We start from the raw sequence: 14,792 nt of genomic DNA on the forward strand, positions 1-14,792 counted from the left end.
TTTTATAAGATAATATTTTTCATAAAAAATATTTTTTAAAAGTTATTTTTCATAAAAATATTTCGGTATTTGATTAATATTAAACTAATAATATGTGCTTATATCATATATATGTATAAGTATTTTCACATTTTAATAAGATTACCAAAGTTTAAAAAATAAAAATTAATTTCCTCCTTTGAAAATAGTAAGTAATTTTTTTTAAAAAATGATTTAGTTTTTCCTTACATAAAAAATATTAAAATATTTTCTTTTAGCCTATTTTTCTAAGTGCATTAAATGCTAGAAAATATAGAAGTATTTTTGAAAAAAATATTTTCTAAAAAATAAATGGAGTCTTACTCTCAATTTTCAATTTAAATGTGTTTTTAACATGGATAATAAATTTACATTGAATGAGAGTATTTGCAAGTATTAATAATAAAATTATTATTTAATATTTAAAAAGATTTAAAAATGAAAGAGAATTATATTGTAATGTAATTATGGCAACTTATTGCAATGTAATTGTAGTAATTTTCTGTATTTTATACAAATAAATTTATATATTTATAATTTTTTATTTTATATGTATTTATTTTTAAAAATAATATATATATATATATATATATATATATATATATATATATATATATATATATAACAAAATATTGTATAAATACCCCAAATAAAAATATAACAGTTAAAACACTAAATAGTTTTGAATTGAATTTAAGAACATTCTTTGTGTTTAAATATATATAAATATTTTAGAAATTTTATTAAAATATATAATAAATCACAAACTTTGGAAGCAATTTTAATTAAAAAAAAATAAATTTAGGGATTAAAAAATTGTTATAGAAACTGAGAAAGTGTAAATTGAAGTTGGAAAATTTGGACTGGTTAGTTGATCTGATTTGCTAGATTTTGTTTGGTCACCGAAGTGAGCTTCCCTCAACAGTTGGAGCCTTTAGGACTATTTTGTCCTTTCATGCCTATAAGTCTGCTGCCTGTCTGTCAATCCGTTAAACTTGTCAGGGCCTATTTGTCTTTTTCGCTTTTGGCGCGATATTTCCCTTCCATACGAACAAAACAAAGTGAAATGCAAATGCCCTGTTTTTAAGTTAAGAATTCAGTTATTATAATTCAAAGCACTTTTATGTGCATTAAATTAAAATGGATTGATTTCAACCATTGGATTGTCTTAATTAGGATCAAATTAAAAACAAATCGAACCGAAAACTGAGGAAGTAGAATTGTAGGAATTGACTCTCTTATTCTGATTCATATTCAATTGGGCCACGATACTGAAATTTGTGGTTCTGACCCAAAATTGATCTGTGGCCAGGCCTACAATTGAGGGTAGGAAATCTCATAGAATGGAGGAGAGTGCAATTGATTTGAGATTGGAAACTTAGCGATTCTGGAAAATAAGAAGGAACTCAATAAATCCATGAATGCAATTTCCACTGAAGGAGAGAATAAGCAATTCTTGCTATTTCTTTTGGGGAGAGAAAATTGGGAGGAAGATATATTTTAAAGATTCGAGTTAAATCTCCTTTATGCATCGACTTCCTTGGATCAACATCCTGAAGGGGAAGAATTCATTCAACTAGTTGTATTTTTGATGTGGCAAATTTGGAAGTGCAGAAATGCCTTAATTTTTAAGAATACTCGGGTGGATTTTCGGGAAGCAATCTCCTTGGCACTTTAGTACTTAGAAGATTTTAAGGCAACGAAGGCCCATAGGGGTTTATTTTCAACACCTACGCCTCCTATTTTATCCAGCCCATCTTCTTGGATTCCTCCTCATACTGATAAAGTTGAGTTCAATTTTGATGCTGCAGTAGATAAAGCTAGAATTTACTTTTATGTATATCTCTAAATTTCATTTAAATTTTTTTAAAAAAATTATATAATCATTTTCATAAAAATAAATTTTGCAGTTAATTGAACTGTTTTGATATATATTAACTCAAATTATAAAATTGGCCTCATTTTATATTTTTTATTAATTTAATAAAAATATATTTAAAATTATTAAAAATATTTTTTAAAATGTTTTTTTAAAGTTAAGTGATGAGTCACTCAACCCCACTTAAGGTACGTAGCTCTATCATTGCATTTGCCTCTCAAAAAAATATTTTCTAGCTTCGCCCTGGCAGCTGCTCTACGACAATCGAAACATAAATGCCTCAATGTTTCTTTTTCTCCACAAAATAAACAGTCCGGAGAGACAATTGGAAGTCTGCTACGAACCAAAGAGCTGAAAGGTAGCTTCTCTTGCAGTAAGGACCATAGGAAAACTGACAGTTTCCTTGGGGATGGAGATTGACTACATTCTTTTCCAGAAAGCATCCATCCAAATTTGAGAGGAAGGGCCCGGACCTTACTATGTTGTTACTCATGGAATTAAAAATCTGTCGTGGTATGAAGTAACCGAATTTAACAGAATATTGTCCATGCCGATCATAGTGCCACACTTATTGATCCTCTTGCTTGAAAATACCAAAAGGGATTGAAAGGATATGCTTCACCTCCTCGTTATTAAAATTCTGTCAAAGCAAAGGTATCTTCCATGAATTTGAATTGGAATTAATAAGTTGCGAAGCTCACACAACATCCGGATTCTGATTGTCTTTCGGCTTGGGAGGTGAGGGGAAAATCGTTAGGATCCAACAATCTGATATGCACATAATAGACTGGCTTATACAGGGAAGGGAGTCGGTTTTGTGTTGTCAATTTGTGGATACAGGATGAGAGATGAGATATGAGAGAGGAGATTTGTGTTTATCATTAGAGGAAGAGGGAATTTGAGTTTCTTTTTCGAGCAGAGAATTTTCTAGATATAGAGAGAGAGGTGAAGATTTTTTCTGAATTTACTGAAATCAAGCTGAAAGTTGTTTCTTCCTCCTCAAATGTTATAAAAAATTGAGGAATTATTAGGTGCAACTGGTGAACATACATCTTCTCTCTCACAATCATGTGGCTTCTCTCACAATCATGTGGGACTCACTCCTTATATCCCTATATCATATTATATCACAGGAAGATCCACTTTATGGCTATTGGGCTGCCATTAACGGCTGTAAACATCATTGCCAAGTTATTGCCATCCATAATACGGCAATGGATAAACTCATTGATGGCTTGACAAAAAAAGGAGATTGTAAGGCCATTTAACTTGGGCCAATAATAATAATAATATTGCAAATAATAAACTAAATAAATTGGATTAGAGAAAAGATGAACCTATTAACAAATTTTGGCATTTGTATGAGTTTGGACCGATCGCTTCTACTACCGATACATTTCATTCAACAACCCAGTTCTCAAAGAGTCTTAATCCTATGGGCTCAAGCCCAAAAGCTTTTAAAGCCCAGTCCTAGCCAGATGTCGTTGTAGTAGTCTCTATCCGTCTGGCTTTTTTCCGCTCGATGACTCCTCTCTTTCTCTCTCTCTCTCTCTCTTTCTCTCTTCCCCCTCGTGAGGTATGATTTGTAACTTCTGTACAATTTTTTCTTTTTTCTCTCTTCTTCAATCGTTTGGGATCCTAAATTTTACTGTGATTATTTAGTTCAGCTAAAGCCCTAATCATCTACAATTCTGAATTTGGTTTAATTTCTATCTGATTTTGTTCTAGGTCTCCTGCTTCTGTTAAGCTCAGCTAGCAAGATGGATTTGGCTTCTCGCTACAAGGTGATCATCTCTCTCAATTTCAATCTCATTCTCGTTTTGATTCTCAACGGCACATTATTTATGCAAATTATATGTATGGATTATCTTTTTGCTTTTTTGTTTTCCAGATTCTTTCTGGAATTCAATTTCTGTATATAGTTAAATCACTACTCGATTACGTTATGGTTTCTGATATTGTTCATTTTTTTGAGACTATAATTGAAATGCGCGTTCTTGATTTCATTAATTTATGATCATTTGGATACTTATTTTTTAGCGCGATTTTAGTTCATAGTTTTTCACGTTCGTATCTGTGTGACTAACAAATTATTGGTGCTATAATTGAAATGCGCGTTCTAGTATTCATCAATTTATGATCATTTGGATACATTTTTTTTAGCGTGATTTTTTTCATAGTTTTTCATATTCTAATGTGTGTGACTAAGTGACAATTTTTTGGTAGCAGGGGGTCGTTGGGCTTGTTTTTGGCAATGAGAATTCTCCTTCAAACGAAGATAGGTAAATTGCTGTTGGATTTTGCTTGTTTACCATTTTTTCAGGTTAAAGAATTCTTTGGCGATGGCTTACTGAGTGCTGTCTACGGCTAGTATACATGTTCATGGTCATGGTAATTAGGATTGAGAAACATAGTTAATATATGGTGGTTGTGATCACAACAAACTATGACTCTTTCAAAATTATTCCCTTGTAACGAAGAGCAAATGAAAATCAGAGCTTAAATTGAATGGTGGAGTCAGTAACTTCTAAGATGGTGTTGTTACTTAATATCATCTCTAATTAAATGTTAAGGTTATGCTGATGAAATTCTTTTGAATTTCTCATTTTGATGATGCTTTTAATGGAAACTATTTACATATACAAGTTATTTGCTAATTTAAAATAAATTAATGATTCTATTGCTTCAACTCAACTTAGTATCAATCCATAGTTAGTTGGGGTTGGCTATATGGACCCACTTATTATTATTTGCTTAAATAATGATAAATCAATGCTCTTTGTCATCAAAATGCCAAATAAATGCTTGGGCATTAGAATTAGCATTGGCATGCCTTTTGTACATATTTTGCCATCGTACTCCATCACATAGTGTTTGCAGCTTCGCTATCTGATAAAGGAAATTCCCCTGCTAGATTTGGAGAACCTAGCTGGCAATTTTAAATTTCATTCCAATGAGACTGTCATTAATTGTATTATCTCTCTCAAGCACAGATGCTTACATACAGTAGGTGGTCACATATTGGAGTCCCGTAAAATGTGGACTGAAAATTAATCTATATCCCTCAGTTTATTCATGCAGCTGGTGGTGCTGGCCAATCCTCCAATTGCAATAGTTTTCAGTCAAGATTTCGAAATTTTGTCTGCTTGATATATATTAGAACATGTATATCTGCTTGCGTCATTGGGCTTCTTCATAGTAGGACTTTTACTGTTTCATGTTAGTTTTTAATGAATTGTAAGAACCTTTTGTTCTTTATTGTAATAATTTGCTTCATTGTTCGTATGGCTTGTATTCATTTCCATTTTGGTAGACAGAAATTTGCATTTATTCCATTCATTTATTAATTTTGATAGAACTAATCTTCTTTGTGGCTTATATGAATAGCTATGTTGAACGGTTGCTCGACCGAATAAGCAATGGTGTTCTAGCAGAGGACAGGAGGACAGCCATGGCTGAGCTTCAATCTGTTGTGGCAGAAAGTCATGCTACGCAGCTGGCATTTGGTGCAATGGGTACGTAATTTTTCAATTATGTAAACTAAGCTTACGTGTGCCTCATTCCTGTCATTTATTGCTTGGCTTATTTACTTTCTTGCAGGATTTCCTGTACTTATGGGTGTCTTAAAGGAGGAAAGAGATGACATTGAAATGGTTTTCTAATCTTCTCTGGTTTCATTGGTTTTCAATTTTTTTTCCTTCATTGTCCCTTTTAAGTGTGCCACTGTTATGAAGGGGAAAAGAAAAACCTCTATTTCTGTTCTACAGAACTATAAAATTATAGAATGTTGGGGTCTTACAGTCTTGTAAATCCTAATGATCTCTATTTCCCTTTATTTTTCCTCTTTGAACGTCTTCTGCATATGCGGTCATTCTTTTTGGCTTCTCTATTGATATTTATGGATTCCCCATCCGAAAACCCCCCAAAGCCCCCACCCCCCACCCCCCCGCCCCTTGAAGTGCTTACCCAACTTGATTATGTACTGAAAGGGATTGTACTTGCTGCAGATTCGAGGTTCTCTAGAAACTCTTGTGAGTGCTCTAACACCTACCAATCATGCAAAAGGGCCAAGGAATGAGGTCCAACCAGCGTTAATGAATACAGATTTGCTTGCTCGAGAGGCAGAAAACATTTCTCTTCTTCTAAGTTTGTTGGTGAGATTTCTCCTCACATATTTGAAACATGTATATTTAACTTGGATTTTAATGCATCTAGCCAGAGAGCATTTTTAGTAATTGTTTCTTTTTAGGCAATTTTCAGTCAGAAGAGGATTTCTATGTACGATATTATACTCTTCAAATTTTGACTGCCCTTCTAACAAATTCTCCAAATAGGTATGAATTTATAGCAATAGTTTCCTTCTTTACCAAATATATATATTTCATTTCCCCTGTTTTTCTGGAAATAAATTTCTGAGTTCCTTTTCAGGTTGCAGGAGGCTATTTTGATCATTCCCCGTGGTATAACTCGCCTCATGGATATGCTTATGGATCGAGAGGTAGGAAAACTTTTTACTAAATGAAAATTTCTTAATTAATGTCTTTTAGGAATTCTTTTCAGAGTACAACCTCTGAGTTTTTGCATTTAAATTCACCGTTGTCAGTCTTATGCCTTTCACTTGTAAATATTTGATCATTTGAAAGCTAGTTTTTTTTTTTTATGAAATTCTAAACAGGAGAACATCTAATTGTTATTTAGAGTTGTGTCATTAAGTCATTATATTTGCTAAATAATTGTTCTTCTGTTCTAGTAAAGTATTCATGGTTTACTTTGTAGGTTATACGAAATGAGGCCTTATTGCTTCTTACTTACCTAACTAGAGAAGCTGAGGTGAGTATTTTCCCGTGCCATCTCTTGTATCTTTTTTTTTTTTTTTCCCTCTTTCCTTTCTTCCTCATTACTGACTACTGAGCCTGCATGTATAACTCTTACTAAGTTCTAACTGATTTAGTTGATAATCTTAGGAGATTCAAAAAATTGTGGTCTTTGAGGGCGCATTCGAAAAAATTTTTAGCATTATCAAAGAGGAAGGAGGTTCAGAAGGTGGTGTTGTTGTGCAGGTGATTTTCTTCCACTCAATTTTATAATGTGGATCTATGAGCTTTTTTAGCTTGTTTTTTGCTTGATCACTTGTCCCTGTGAATAGGCTTCTTAACTATTCATGTGCTTCTTGAAGATTTTTGCACTGTTTTAAAATTTCAATGCATACTTTTTCTAGGGGAATACTAGTCCCAGATTCAAATTTTCATCACATTCTTGGTCAAGTGATTACTAAAGCAGCTTTTTCTATATATGAAAATTTATGAACAATGCTTTGAATCCTGGAGTCAATTGGTCATCATCTGTGAACTGTGAACAGGACTTGATTCCTGTATCTGTCAACTGCTTTGGTCAAGAAATGGACTGGAGAATTTCCATTTACGAATTGCAAATTTCAAAAAAGTAAAAAACTGTGGCTTTAGAATGCATGATCTACTGGTATATTTTGTTTAATGGGATACAGAAATTGAACACCACTATAACACTTTTATTTTGTTTTCATGATGCCAAGTTTCACTGGGGGTAGAATTTTCAGAATATCTTGTGCTAAAATTTTGTCCAAATATTTTATTGTTACTACTTTTCTTTCCTCCTTAGATACAGAAGTGAAATTTTACTGGAGTTTCCATTTCTGAAAAGGCCTTTTGTTCTTCTTTAAGTTAAATTCAATTTGTCCTTTCATAAAACTTATTGCTGAAATACCTTTATGTTTGTTACTGCCCAGGACTGCCTTGAATTATTGAACAATCTTCTCCGTGACAATGCTTCTAATCAGGTATATAGTTTCTGACATTGTTTATGCATACATTCTTTTCCTGCTGCTAATTGAACTCTTTGGTTTAGATACTACTGAGAGAGACAATAGGTTTTGATGCTGTAGTATCAATTTTGAAGCTAAGAGGAAGTTCGTACAGTTTTACCCAACAGAAGGTTAGATACTCCATGGTTCATAATTTTGAATTGTTCCAGTAGTTTGACATTTGATATGCTGTAGATATTTGAGCATGCTATCACATGAGTCTTCCTGATGAATTTTTTGTTTCTATAACAAAAAAATGCCAGTAGACGATCAATCTACTCAGTGCATTGGAAACCATTAATTTGTTAATGGTAGGGGGTGCAGATCCTGGAAAAGACACAAACAAGCTGACCAATAAAACAGTCCTGGTTCAGGTTTGTTACTAGATATCTGCTTTAGTTAGCACCTAGCATTGGAGATTTAATAGTGATTTTTATCCTAAAGTCATGTTGAATTGTCTTGTAGATAAAGGTTTTGGATTATCTTCTAATGCTAGGTGTTGAAAGCCAATGGACTCCCGTTGATGTACGTTGTGGGGTAAGACGTCTTTCTTGAACCTTCTTAATTGTTTTTTCCAGTGATAGGAGACAGTAACTATAGCCGTCTAAAGAAGAATCTTTAAACTTGGAGTATGTTTTTCAGATGATTTACATCCTATGGCCTATGGGAATATACTTTACCAGTTCACCAATAAGTGGATCAGTCTTATTCTTGGTTCTTTGTCTATAAGTCTTGGACTATTTTTCCCCCTCCTTCTCAATTAAATTATATGCCATTTTATTCAGATTAATTTCTTTGGTAGGCATTGCGTTGTATCGGTAATTTGATTGCTGGACATCCCAAAAATCTTGATGCTCTTGCAACCAAAGTTCTGGGTGAGGAGCCACAAGTAGAACCTGCTTTAAATTCCATTCTTCGAATCATTTTGCGGACATCCAGTATGCAAGAGTTCATGACAGCTGACCATGTTTTTAAGAGTTTTTGTGAGGTTGGTTCATGTATTTGCTCTTTAAATTCACCATTTTCTATGCTATTGTAATTTTGACTGTGTTAAACCCCTTAGTTTCTCAATGTGTAAAATCTGTAATAGGCCAATATCTCTTATTTTCATGTATTTCATTTGTGCTGATTGACTAGTTCAAAAATCTAATTTTGGACATCCTTTGTATTTGTTCAGAAAAATTCTGATGGTCAAACAATGTTAGCATCCACATTAATTCCTCAACCGCATTCAATGACTCATGCTCCTATAGAGGAGGACGTGAATATGTCATTTGGAAGGTTTGTTCAAGTGCATTTAATGATTGATTTTTTCTTTTTAATTTACTAGTTTATTTTCTACCTGCTGACATTCCAATTTTTCTTGCGTAATTTGAATTTTTTCCATGGATAATCTGGCAGCATGCTGTTACATGGTCTTACTTTGAGTGAAAGTGACGGGGATCTTGAGGTAATGTTTTAGCATTTCACAATAGTATTTGATTTTTCTTTTTTTTAGAAAAAATGCCTGAAATCGTTGGCTTTTCTCATAAAAAATTGCAGCAACTTGTAGATATTGACATGTACTGAATAGAACCTGAGATTTATTTATTTCCTTATGTTTTACTTGAACAACATGACTAATATTTGAAGTACAGACCTGTTGCAGGGCTGCTAGTGTACTTTCTCATGTACTTAAGGACAATATCCAGTGCAAGGAAAAGGTATGCAGTCCCATTTCTTTCTCTGTTCTGTTTGTAGATGAATTAGGATGATAAGGTTCTAAAATTGTTGGGAAACAAACACCACAGATTAGTTGTACCATCTTACAAATTTCATCTTCCAATTTTTTTTTATACATTTCAATATATTTTTTAGAAACAAATATTTGAACTTGTTACAGTATTGCTTTGTTTCTTTCTGCATGCCAGAGATATGTTTTGCTATCTACCTTCTTCAATATCTACTAATGAAAGTTATATTTTTCTTTGCCATGTTATATGGATACATAATTTGCATTGCTTAAATATGATACAGATCCCTGAAACATTATATTATTTTTGTGATTCCTTGGTGGGGGTGTAAGAGATGGTTAACATGTAAGAGATGGTTAATGGGACATTGAAAACACTCACAAGAGTGTTGCATTCCTTTTCAGCTACTATTTATCCGTGCAATCATGTATCATCCATATATGATTGCTTATTCATGTAACAAACTTTATATGTAAACTAGTTATAATTGTTTATAGGCATGTGACTGGTAAGTTGGCGAACAATTATATCTGTTGATGCTGTTTGTCAATAGCAAATAGGAATATGACTGCCATAGGGTAATATTCCTCTTATTCTAGTATTCATTTTTTTTTAATAACCACCAAAAATAATGAAGAATTAGAGGACTTGACTTTTCTCTAGAAGAAATTTCACTTTTTATTCTAGATTACCTAAGACGAGGAGAATGTTTGCAGGTTATACGAATTGAACTCGAGTCACCTATGCCATCCTTTGGAGCTGCAGAGCCACTAATGCACCGCATGGTGAAGTACTTGGCTCTTGCCTCCAGCATGAAAAACAAAGATACAAAGTCAAGTTCAATGGGGAACTTGTATGTTCAACCAATTATTTTGAAATTGCTGGTCACTTGGTTGGCTGACTGCTCCACTGGAGTTCAGTGCTTCCTCGATTCACGTCCCCACCTAACGTATCTTCTTGAGTTGGCATCCAATCCATCTGCAACTGTGTACATAAGGGGCTTGGCAGCAGTTCTCTTGGGAGAGTGTGTTATTTACAACAAGTCTGGTGAAAGTGGAAAGGATGCTTTTACTGTAGTTGATGCGATAAGTCAGAAAGTTGGGCTCACATCATACTTTCTCAAGTTCGATGAAATGATGAAAAGCTTCGTTTTCTCCTCTGCAAAGCAAGTAGAACCTCATAAACCAATGACAAGATCTGCTGCAGCTAGCATGGCAGAGATTGAAGATGTTGATGAGCAGGATTCCTCTGATCAAAATAATGAGGATCATCCTATTCTCTCGTCAGTATTTGACAGCTCTTTTGTCAACTTTGTCAAGAGGGTGGAGACAGATATCAGAGAAACTATTACAGATATATACAGTCGTCCAAAAAGTGAGGTAGCAGTTGTGCCTGCTGAATTGGATCAGAAGAGTGGAGAAAGTGATGAAGACTATATCAAGCGGCTGAAATCATTTGTGGAGAAGCAATGCTCTGAGATACAGGTGCCTTTTGTATCCGCTCGTTGTTTCTTAAATTATTTGTAAATACTTGTGTGCTTTCAGGCTTGATAATCCATTGTTTAGTTCTTCATTTTCCAGTTTTGAAATAAAATAGGAACTTGTCATTAGTTATAAAACCTTCATATTCCTGCTGTAGGAAGTGGCCCATCCTGAAAACGTTAAGAAATATTAATTGACAAGAGATAATCCAGGCCCCTTAAGATCTCTTTTGGATGAATTGGTCATGGGTGGTATATCGTTCAAAATGGTTTATTGTATAATAACCTAAGCATCAAGCAAATAAAGCCTGCAAAGAACCCAAAAAAGAAAGAACATTATCAACTGCAATAATGTTATGACAGATTCATATAGGAAGGAAAGTGAGTTGAGTAGAAAATTTGCTGTCACTGATAAATCAATGGGTAACCCCTTTTGCTCTGTCCCCACTGTTTTTTTGTTGGTTCATTGAATTGATCATGTGCTTAAATATGTCACAACCTCTATTGCAGAACAAAATAGAATGTCATTTTGTTCCCCAGTCGTTTGTATGCTCTATTTTACCATTCTCATGTTTCATGTGCATTGAGGCAAATTAAAGTTGCCTTTTACTGGAACTGACATGTTTGTACTGGTCATCCTAGATGTCATTCAACTTTTTGTCATACTGTGGCTTATGACAGGCTAGGAATTGAAACCTTTGCAGGAAGAATTTTAAACTCAAAATATATTGATTTGATGGTTTGTATTTTTCTCTCAGAATCTTCTTGGTCGGAATGCAACTTTGGCAGAGGAACTGGCCAAGATAGGTGGGCGTGGCTCTTCCCAAACTGAACGAAGTGCAAGTGGTGGGTTAGAAAGAGTCCAAGCAGAGACACTCAGAAGAGATCTTGAGGAAGCTTCTCAACGTATAGAGATGCTCAAAGTGGAAAAGGCCAAAATTGAATCTGAGGCATCCATGTACCAGAATTTAGCTGGGAAGATGGAGTCAGATCTAAAGAGTCTGTCTGATGCTTACAACAGCCTTGAACAGGCCAACTTCCATCTAGAAAAGGAGGTAAGAGCTTTGAAGAATGGTGGAGCATTGACAGTTCCAGATATTGAAGCACTAAAGGCAGAAGCTAGGGAAGAAGCCCAGAAAGAGAGTGAAGCAGAACTGAATGATTTGCTAGTGTGCCTTGGGCAAGAACAGAGTAAGGTGGAAAAGCTGTGTGCAAGGCTGTCGGAGCTAGGAGAGGATGTAGATAAACTGCTTGAAGGTATCGGAGATGACATGGGGCTGCCTGAAGATGACGAAGCAGAGGAAGACTGACGAAGCACTTATTCATGATGGTTTGAAGCCTCTTCTAATAGACTTTGGCTTTGTACATATCTGGGTGAATTGTACAGGTTACTAAGTTATTGTCTTGCGATAATTGGAACTGTGAATCAAACAGTTGTTGCGCGATTGGATTTAATGTATGTTTCGGCTTAGAAATTCTACTCTTTTTTAGAGTTTCAATTGGGGGGCAAAAAATAAAGGTAGATTGTCACTCGGCATGTAAGAATACAAAATGGAATCTCTGTACCTCTATTCTGTGTTTCTACAAGGTTATTGGAATTTGTAGGTGGAATCTAGAATCCTATGATAGGCGGACGAATTTGATTGAAACCTGCTGAGATTACATATCAGATTCAGATGTCATATATTGCGACTAACCAAGTTTGAATATAGATTTTCTTGGCTTTAAAACAAACATCTCTTGCCATTTCACTGGTCCCTGCCAGAATTCGGTATTTCACTTGTCCCTGCTAGAATTGGGTCATTCTTTGGTATTACTATTCGGCAATGGTTCATAGAGTCTTATGCTTAGCAAGCAATTCGATCAGACTAATACTCACCAACAACCAAGTAAATGTGAGGAAACTACCATTACCATTGGAGACTGAAAAAGAAAGAATGAAAGTAATAGCACTGTGTACTGTCGTTCGAAACACAAACTGCCCATTATTAAGACCTCGGTTTCACCAATGTAAAGGTAAGTGTAATTAAAATTATCATCACAAGAAGCGAGAACAATCATCCATTCTACCTTCTCTGTGCCTGGTAGAAAATGTAGAACTGTGACTTAGCATACCCTCTTCAAAATCCTATTCTCCCAACTACACAATAACACATTTCTCACTGTCCTCAGCTATTCAGCTTCCCTTTCTCAACCTATGTTTAGCCCAATTACATAACATCTTTAAGGTTATATATTCAGAAAACATTAACAACTATAAAAACTTTGAACTTTCATTCAAAGGAAGAAATCTACAACAAAACAGATTACAATCAAATCTTCTACAAGCATTCACATCACTATTCAGCTAAATAAGAATTAAACTATTGCAAGACACTACTTTACAAGTTTCCTTCAAGAGACATGATGATAATTACTTCAAACAAACTTACTCATCACAAAGTGATGCCATAAGCTTACGAGGTGAAGACCAAACTGGGAGATCAATATATGATTGTGCCAACCACTCCTGTTGAGCATTGCACATTGCTTCTGCTATATCACATAAGCATGACACATCATGGATTACCGCTTCTTGTTCCTCTGCCTGCAATTTCAAGAATGATAGAGTCAAAATAGAACTCAAAACTATACTTTCAATCAAAGCACCTTGTTTGTGTATGATTTACAATTCAGCAAAGCCAATGAAAGATTAAATATTAGGCTCGAAGCAAAGTTACTGCAATTGAATTTCTAAAGAAACAACGGAATTCTGAATGACATCTTTATTCTTCCACAGAATGCATCAAATTTACCAATTACAAACATTTATTCTTAACGATTTCTTTATTCTCTTTCTCCTTGTGCAAGTAGCAAAATCCGTATGTTCTTGAACTTCTACGGAACTTCCAACTTCCAGATCTAAAGCCACCCACTTTTAGAAGCCCAAAATCTTGTTGAATGAACCACTGATAAGCAGATATGACAGTAAATTCACAAGAAGTGAAATCCTCCCATAAAAACCCAATCTTTTAAATCCATAAAACACGATTGCTTCTCAATCAACTCCACGTTAAAAATCAAAATACAGCAAGCAGAATTCAAATAGAATCTAATAATCAGTGAAAGCTTCATTAAAGTAATCCGGTTTCTCCCGTTAGGCATTAACAGTTCAGCGTATCTTTTTCCAAGTCCAGAATGAAACATCCAAGCGGAGACATCTAAAACTAACATTTCAGAACCATTTGCCAAAATTTCAAAAACCCAAATTACCTGCGAAAGGAGTTTATCGATTAGTGACTCAGAAGATCCCTCCATGTTTGTCGAAGGCGATCCCAAAGAAGACGACGCCATTTCTCGCACATCTTGCTGACGTGTTTGCAATTCAAGTTGCTGGTTCGCTCTCTCTTGCATCGCATGCAAGTTGCTCGACAAAAGTTCCCACTGGTCGATCTCCTTTTGGTACCGACTTTTTAACTTCAAAAGGATCTTTCTCTTTCGTTGTCTCCGATGCCTCTCATCGGCCATGGGGTCCGGCAGAGGAGGTTGAGCAGCGGCAGTTGAGTCGAGGAGACGACGGCGCTTGAGGATCTTGTAGGTAAAGCCATCGTCATCATGGCGGAGCTCCCAGTCCTCCCCCTCCTCAGCTCCAGAAGCCATGGCCACTGAGTCCATAAACTTGGAGCGCGAAATTTTAAAGGGAAGAGACCCTCCAAATTTTGAAAAATGCACACACTGAAATTTTCAAATATTTTGGAGACGAAAACGAAAGGAGCAAGCGTCAATTGGGTGTGTTGCAGTATTTTTTCCTCTCTATTATTATCAATGCTTTCAACTTCGCCCGTTCATTAAATGAATAGGGTG

At 34.9% G+C, this 14,792-nt stretch overlaps 2 protein-coding genes across 5 annotated transcripts; one reads left to right on the forward strand and one right to left on the reverse strand.

Moving 5' to 3' along the window:
* The first annotated feature begins 3,455 nt into the window (after positions 1-3,455).
* On the forward strand, positions 3,456-12,618 carry LOC110651380 (golgin candidate 6). Of its 4 annotated transcripts, XM_021806697.2 has the most exons (21): positions 3,456-3,473; positions 3,626-3,681; positions 4,127-4,179; positions 5,285-5,412; positions 5,498-5,550; positions 5,905-6,051; positions 6,158-6,231; positions 6,326-6,395; positions 6,674-6,727; positions 6,862-6,957; positions 7,662-7,712; positions 7,781-7,867; positions 8,003-8,110; positions 8,202-8,273; positions 8,379-8,450; positions 8,539-8,724; positions 8,914-9,017; positions 9,138-9,186; positions 9,374-9,439; positions 10,186-10,953; positions 11,708-12,618. In XM_021806697.2, exons 2-21 carry the CDS (start codon positions 3,658-3,660, stop codon positions 12,257-12,259), a joined length of 2,814 nt encoding a protein of 937 aa, XP_021662389.2. In that variant the 5' UTR covers positions 3,456-3,473; positions 3,626-3,657; the 3' UTR covers positions 12,260-12,618. The 4 variants fall into 4 exon arrangements, with proteins under 4 accessions (XP_021662389.2, XP_021662388.2, XP_021662390.2 ...); XM_021806696.2 differs by lacking the exon at positions 3,456-3,473 and having other exon boundaries at positions 3,480-3,681; XM_021806698.2 differs by lacking the exons at positions 3,456-3,473; positions 8,379-8,450 and having other exon boundaries at positions 3,480-3,681.
* A 586-nt stretch (positions 12,619-13,204) lies between these two features.
* Positions 13,205-14,792, reverse strand: LOC110651382 (uncharacterized). The gene is made up of 2 exons (XM_021806699.2): positions 14,202-14,792; positions 13,205-13,536 (listed from the first exon to the last, which is right to left on the reverse strand). The coding sequence occupies exons 1-2, from the start codon at positions 14,601-14,603 to the stop codon at positions 13,378-13,380; spliced, it is 561 nt and encodes a 186-aa protein (XP_021662391.2). The 5' UTR covers positions 14,604-14,792; the 3' UTR covers positions 13,205-13,377.

This window comes from Hevea brasiliensis, chromosome 18, assembly GCF_030052815.1.
Source record: "Hevea brasiliensis isolate MT/VB/25A 57/8 chromosome 18, ASM3005281v1, whole genome shotgun sequence".
In the NCBI taxonomy this organism is placed as follows: domain Eukaryota; kingdom Viridiplantae; phylum Streptophyta; class Magnoliopsida; order Malpighiales; family Euphorbiaceae; genus Hevea; species Hevea brasiliensis.

Coding starts and splice junctions, on each gene's coding strand:
- LOC110651380 (XM_021806697.2), top strand. CDS start 3,658: ATGGATTTGGCTTCTCGCTACAAG. Junction 4,180..5,284: donor TCTCCTTCAAACGAAGATAG/GTAAATTGCTGT, acceptor TTATATGAATAG/CTATGTTGAACGGTTGCTCG. Junction 9,018..9,137: donor GTGAATATGTCATTTGGAAG/GTTTGTTCAAGT, acceptor ATAATCTGGCAG/CATGCTGTTACATGGTCTTA.
- LOC110651382 (XM_021806699.2), bottom strand. CDS start 14,603: ATGGACTCAGTGGCCATGGCTTCTGGAGCTGAGGAGGGGGAGGACTGG. Junction 13,537..14,201: donor TCGATAAACTCCTTTCGCAG/GTAATTTGGGTT, acceptor TTGAAATTGCAG/GCAGAGGAACAAGAAGCGGT.